Raw genomic sequence first — 6796 nt, 5'->3', positions numbered from 1 at the left:
ACAGCTACAAAAAATAGCATATGCATAATCATTATGATTGTGTTGACAACAAAATTAAAAAATAAAAGCCTAAGGAACTCTGTGCATTAATATTTCTAATATTCACAATTGTGAATCATTTAAAAAACGAATACAGTAGAATTAGGCTGTGAAACTGATCAAATACCATAAGCCCTATTCAAATTCGTGACTGAATTTCCAGGATGGAGACAATTTTATTCTGTTTAAGAAACTGATCTCTGTCGTAACTAGAAATCCCAGCTCAGTGATAGAAACTAGCCATGTTGGCAGATTATTGCTTTACAGTTTAAAAAGTAATTAATTAATGTGGTCACAAATAATATCTTGGCTTTCAGACCATAATATGCTTTTAACAGTTTACTGAAAAAATGTTTCCTGCAGTTTAGCTCCAAAATGAAAATGAAATGGTTTCATTTTGTGTATGTCAAGGGTGTCCACTTTATAGAAATTCAATTTTAAAACATTGTCGAAATGACAAACCACTGGAAATACAGGTCTATCTAACCTCTAACTCATTAACAATGTTCATTGCTGTTGTCCTTAAACATTTCAGAAATTTTAATTAAGAAAATAAAGCAATTGTTCCCTAGACTCATCTTTTGTGTTCTGTTCGCTGTGAATCAGAAAGGTGCTGTTCTTGAAGTCCAGTCAGTCTCTGTTATCTTTCTTCCCAAGAGGAATTCCATCCAATTCCATCAAACTTCTTTTTCTTCTGCTCGCCTAAGGATGAACTGAAATGAAGCAATTAGTATTTCAGTGGCAGAAAATAGGCTGTCATATACACCTCTCCGGTGCTTTTGATGCACAAATGGTGTCCTGCCAAAACAATCTTCTGTTTGGTAATGTTGGGCAGTTTCAAAAGAAGCTTATCAAAAATCTATTTTGTAGATAATGAAAGAAAATAATAATAAAATCAGAGTAAGAATTATTATCCAGACTTATCTTTCTGTTCTCTTTCAATAAGAACGGTGTCATTAATGAAGTCCAGTCGGTCTCATTCCTTCTCTCTTCCCAAGAGGCTGCCCGTCTAATGCTGCTGAAAACTCCATTGTCCATTCTGGGAATGCTGTGCTGTTCAGATAGTGTCAACAAATTTAAGAAATGGTTCACATCTTTAAATCTTTTTTTGTTTTGTTTAAAGCATGTGGCATTTTTTAGCAGTAACAAATGGAACAGGAACAGGAGCAGGAAGCTAAAAACACAACGGAGCCAGGCACAACCAGGACCCGGGCTCACACGATGCGGAGATCAGGTGCAGAGCCTCGAGTGAAGTGAGCGCCTGGCTTTTAAAGTTGAACTGAAACAGGGTAGGAACAAGGAACAGATGCGGGGAATGAGGCAAATCAGGAAGGGCTGGAGCGCCCTTAAGAGTAGGGGTTTGTGATTGTGATACAGGTTGGCATATTTATTTTATTTTATTAGGTAGATTCTTTTCAACATGCTTTTACATAATATGTTGTAACAATGATTTCAAAAAGAAACTACAGAAGCCTTACAAATTAAAAATATCTCACCGTGCCAATGTGTCTTCAGGCTTCCCATGTACAAAAAGGCCCAAGGACTCCAGCAGTCTTACAACCACTGTCCTGTTTGCCTCACCAGACACGATCTCTATTCTGTTGTAATCCACGATGACCCCGTTTTTCAGGTGATTTATCATGTCCTTCCTCGCCTGTTGAGAGGTCATCCTGATCTCCTCTGCCGTGGAGAGGCAGAGGAGATAAAAGCTTTATTTTATGATCATTCGTCCAACCACTCCAGAGATTGTCCTTCTCCATTAAACGACTTCCTGGAGACACCGTAATCATATAGGAGCTCTTCTCCCACTACAATCTCTCTTTTTGCCAAGAACAGAATTGTTATGTCAGTCTTTTCGTCAATTACAAAAGATTCTTTAATTGGTCTGAGGTTGGCTTTTTTGTTTGAATGATTTATGCGCCTTCCAATTGTGTCCATATCCGGGTGGCAGGTGCAGTGTTCTTCACGCGAATCAATGCACATTTTTTGTTTAGGTCCATCAAAAAAGAATAGATATCCCATGTCTCCTTCTGCCATCTGTGCCATTAGGGCTTCTCCAGCTGTCTTTGTGATAACCTTGCCATGGTAATCACATACCACCTCTCCCTTCTGGAAACGCCTGGAAGTTATAACCTTCTTCCCTTTCACAGGATCGTCAACGATGTGCAGGCCTCTCCAGGTTTGGAGTTTTACCAGATTTTCAATGTCCTTGCCATTTGGTTGGACTTCTACATGCGGCTTCCAGTTCTGAAGTACCTCGGACACAGCTGGTGTATTGGTTGACCATCCCATTTTTTCTATATAATGGGTCACTTGGCTTTCTGTTGGTAACCGTCTATTGTATTGATCTGTAGTGAGATATCAGAAATCCACCCAAAGAATATATCCAGTAATAGACTCTTGAAATATTACTCTTTAAAAAGGGAAGAAATCCTGTTCTTACCGAATATGTTCTGTTGCCTCCTTTTCCTCTGCTCAGCTCTCCATCTATTGTAACAGTGGCGATCGTGAATGCCGGTCACTCTCAGGCGCTCTTTCTTTCTAGGAGGCTGCCCATCTAATGTCACGGGAAAAATCTGTATCAGCTTCTGGAAGGCTGCAGCATCATCCATCTTTGGGCATCTATATGCAGCAGCTGCCACAGTGGACCTATTTATAAAAAGAAAACTTAAATATCTCAGATCTAAGACAGAGTGGCTAAAAGGTAACTGAAAGAGGGATATTGAATTAAAACTTACCGTATAGCAGCTGTACGTTCTTGTCCATAGCCTGAAGATTGCTCTCCTGATGATGAACTGAAGTTTAAAAAAATATGAGAAATTTATGTTTATCCTAAATATTGACTTTCAAATACTGAATTTGGATATCACTGTGACACTTACAGAGATCCTGCTTCTACAATGCCATGAATTAGTTCGCTGGCTGAGCACATGTCCTCATCTGTCAGCCTTCTGGCTAGGTTTTCAACAGTTCCATTTGAAACACCTAAATAATCATTCAGGACAGTTTTCTGATCAATAGGTAGCTTCTTTATTTCCATTTCAAATGCCCTTCTTGCAACATAGCAAGTAATCAGTGGTAGGTGGTACCTGCAAAACAAACATATATAAAATAGTTGTTTTCAAGCCACAGAAAAGTAAAAAGAAAATACATCAAAATAATTATATAATTCAATTTACTTCTCATGCAGTCTTCGCAGATCATAGGTAGGATTGTGAACTGGTTCTCCTCCTGCATACACAAAAAAATGTTCTATTTCCATCCTGCAGTTTGCATCACAGCGTAAGTTAATGAAGTAGCAGTGAAACATCTGAGAAAATAAAAAAAATAAAAATGCAGTTTAAATGCAGTATTCTTCACATACCATTGAATGCTAAAGACAGTTTTTAGCAATGAAATATCAAAATATAACCTTCAACTCACCTTTTCCTCTTCTTCATTTAGTGCAAAGGAAGCTAGTCGCTGAGTTGCAGCCATGCGCTCTTTGACAGAGATTATTACCCTGTTTTGCCCACTTTTATTCACAACAATTTTTCGCCGTATCCAATCCAGGACCTGAATTCAGAAGATTTTTTTAGTACAAATATTAATTAAAAACAATTTCTCGAAAAGAACATCTATAATCAAAATTCTTGGTTGTATGAAGGGATGCTTACTGTCATATTCTTTACCACCCCTGGGCGCTGAAGGTGCTTCAGCTGGAGAATGGCCTGCAGGTAAAGCATCACAACAATCCGTTCACTTGTGGTGATGTCTGCAGAGGCGTGTGTCTTGCCCAGTATCCGCTGCACATCTTTCTTTGCAACACTCAACACCTTCAAGCAATCGCTTAGTTTAGGTGGAGGACTCTGCAGCTGTGTTAGTCTGGGGGAGAGAGAACAATACTATCAGCCTCCAAAAGGCAAAATTCATGTGTTTGAATAGAAAAGCAAGTACAAGTTGAACCAACATTTAATAAGTAAAGTACCTCTTTCTGGTTATTTCCTGTCTGACACTCTTGTTGTTTCTCTTTTTTATATCCTTTAGATTGCTCTGGAAGTCTATTAAACTCTTAGCTAGACTGGGATCCTCCACTTGCAGGTTAGTGTTTTTTCGGATGAAGAGCAGGAATCTGCTGATATTAATGATATAACCTGCAATGGTCTGGTGAGACAACCCAGTCATCTTCAACTGGGAAACAAATGTCTGCATTTTGGAAATGTCCTTCAGAAAACTTAAGGAAACATCTGATGGATCCATAAAAAACAGGAACCTGGAGACATTTTCAACCTGAAAAACATATATAGAGAAAGTCATTATTTTTATGACCAACATCCTGTGAAGTTTAAGCCGAGTAAAACCATGTACCAAATACCTACCTCCTTGGAGCAGTTTACCATTCCCAGGCCCTGGATAAGGTATTGTTTAAAGCCAGCCAGGAGAGGAGAATCAAGAGAGTGTTTTCTGTAAAGTCCAGCCAGGGCAACTCTTTTTCGGAGAGCTTTTAGATTACCTTTAACTGACACCCTGTAGATATAAGACACATGGACAATTACATGTATTATAAGTGTTTCCGTTTTCTTAGTTGGCTTCTGGGAGAAAATGGCTTTAGATGTGGCCCTGTGTGAATGTGTATATCTACCAATTCACTGACATCCCAATTAAGGCTACATTTTTTCTTGCCTCTGTGAAACAAAATCTAATTTTATACATACAACGTGCAAATAAAAAATAAAGCACTAGAAACCCTATTGAGCAGAGAGTCTTACTGTTCCCCATCTTCCCCTTCCTCCTCCGCTTCTGCTTCAGTTTCTGGAGCAGCCTCTGGCATCTCTTCCTCCTGGACAGTGGCCTCTTGCTCAGGGCCGCTGGAATGCAGGTAGATTCTTTTCAACATGCTTTTACATAATATGTTGTAACAATGATTTCAAAAAGAAACTACAGAAGCCTTACATATTAAAAATATCTCACCGTGCCAATGTGTCTTCAGGCTTCCCACGTACAAAAAGGCCCGAGGACTCTAGCAGTCTTACAACCGCTATCCTGTTTGCCTCACCAGACACAATTTCTATTCTGTGGTAATCCACGATGACCCCGTTCTTCAGGTGATTCATCATGTCCTCCCTCGCCTGTTGAGAGGCCATCCTGATCTCTTCTGCCGTGGCGTGCTTCATACACGCCCTCTTCAAGTGAGCAGGAAGCTGATCAAAAGTATTCAGGCACATCTTGCACACCAGGGGAATCCTCGCGGGTTTCCTTTGAAAATAAATTATACCATCTGTGTATAGAAACAAGCTAAGACTGATTTCTTAAATTATCCTTAATTTTCTCTCTCATAGTTTGAGCATAATGATTTCATTGTATTTATATAAGAATTGGTCATTGCTCCAAAATAAATAATGGTTTCATAAAAAAGTGAACACTTACTTGGTCTCAGTCACAGACTTTCCAATAGGAGCCATTGTGGAGTTCAGCAACTGCAGGTCCTAGAAGTGGGGAAGGAATTTTAAAAGAGAAATTGAATTACAATACAGAAGGAATGGCTGAGGGATCACTGAAATATATATATATACAAATTCCAAAGACTGAGTCCATATAGAAACAACTACCTTTCATATTCAGTATAAGATGGAAGATGAATTGGCCCTGAAAATCCACTGCAATGAGAAACTGCTCATGCCATTGCATATGAACAAACATACATTCTCATCTATATTCATTTGCAGTTACACTATTGCAATTAATCAATTAATCACATGATGAGATTCTTGATATTAGATTAGTAAAAACAATATCAATGCACTGAGAGACGCTTAAGAATAAAGATGCATCTGCCTGACTGCATATTAGTTTTAAAAGGTTATCAGCAAATGCATTTAAAAGTAAAAATATAAAGTCTTACCTCTTGATCGTAGTGGTGATTCAATATCCAGGACCTTAGTCAAGTCTCAGAGTTACTGTACCTCCTGTCTCGATTGCAGGTGAAAAGTGAAAGGTATATTGCACTCAGCAGAAAGTTACCCCGAGCAAAGACTCCACCCCTCCCAGAAAACAGCACTCCCCTTTGGCAAAGCAGTGGGTGGAGGAAGCCTTTGCTACCATTATCAAACACAGAAATCGTTATAATTTAATTTTAAAAACATGGCTAAGCATGGGTTTAAAGTATATTCAACGGTGCAAGTGCATTCAAAGAAATAGAGTTTCCCAAGCCCTCAGAAAGAATTGCCATTTCTAAAGATGTCTAGTTTCAAGCATTAACATCCAAAGTACCTGTCTTAGCTGGAGCAGGGAGTTTGCTAAGCCACCTGAAAGAATTACCATATCCAAAGATGTCTAGCTTCAAGCATTAACATCCAAAGTACCTGTCTTAGCTGGGCCAGGTAGTTTGCCAAGCCATGTGAAAGAATTACCATTTCCAAAGAAGTCTGTTGTAAGCCAGGTTCAATCATGACCATCCAAAGTACCGGTCGTCCCTTGGGGCGAGAGGGTTTCCTGTGTGTCTAGGATGTGTACTTCCCTTAAATAAAGGGTGAATATGGGTACCATAGGTATTAAATCTCTCAAAGCTCAGAGTTAAACTAAAAAACCCTTGGTAAGTGTGTTATAACATGGATGGGTATTTATAGTCCAGTGCCTCCTATTTGGTGTCCCCTGAAGGCGTTTTGAACCCAGCAGGTGACACTGATTTAGTTTTACTTGGCCCTGATTATACAATAAAGGATAAGTAACCAGAAAGAGGTGGTATTTCGATTTTACAGTACATAAAAAAATACATACT

The 6796-nt window shown here is 39.0% G+C and overlaps 1 protein-coding gene across 1 annotated transcript; it reads right to left on the bottom strand.

Moving 5' to 3' along the window:
- Positions 1–1761: 1761 nt before the first annotated feature.
- LOC148810939 (uncharacterized) lies at positions 1762–5480 on the bottom strand. The gene is made up of 12 exons (XM_088908816.1): positions 5446–5480; positions 4990–5274; positions 4788–4886; positions 4398–4545; positions 4007–4308; positions 3696–3903; positions 3463–3594; positions 3219–3349; positions 2922–3128; positions 2778–2834; positions 2483–2688; positions 1762–2387 (listed from the first exon to the last, which is right to left on the bottom strand). The coding sequence occupies exons 1-12, from the start codon at positions 5478–5480 to the stop codon at positions 1762–1764; spliced, it is 2436 nt and encodes an 811-aa protein (XP_088764942.1).
- Positions 5481–6796: the final 1316 nt, after the last annotated feature.

This window comes from Atractosteus spatula (assembly GCF_055471065.1).
Source record: "Atractosteus spatula isolate fAtrSpa1 chromosome 17 unlocalized genomic scaffold, fAtrSpa1.hap1 SUPER_17_unloc_2, whole genome shotgun sequence".
Classification (NCBI taxonomy): Eukaryota; Metazoa; Chordata; class Actinopteri; order Semionotiformes; family Lepisosteidae; genus Atractosteus; species Atractosteus spatula.
Note: the sequence above shows the minus strand (reverse complement) of the source record. Positions and strands in the feature narration are given on the sequence as shown.

Coding starts and splice junctions, on each gene's coding strand:
- LOC148810939 (XM_088908816.1), bottom strand. CDS start 5,480: ATGGCTCCTATTGGAAAGTCTGTGACTGAGACCAA. Junction 5,275..5,445: donor AAGTCTGTGACTGAGACCAA/GTAAGTGTTCAC, acceptor TTATTTTCAAAG/GAAACCCGCGAGGATTCCCC. Junction 3,904..4,006: donor CAGGAAATAACCAGAAAGAG/GTACTTTACTTA, acceptor TCTCTCCCCCAG/ACTAACACAGCTGCAGAGTC.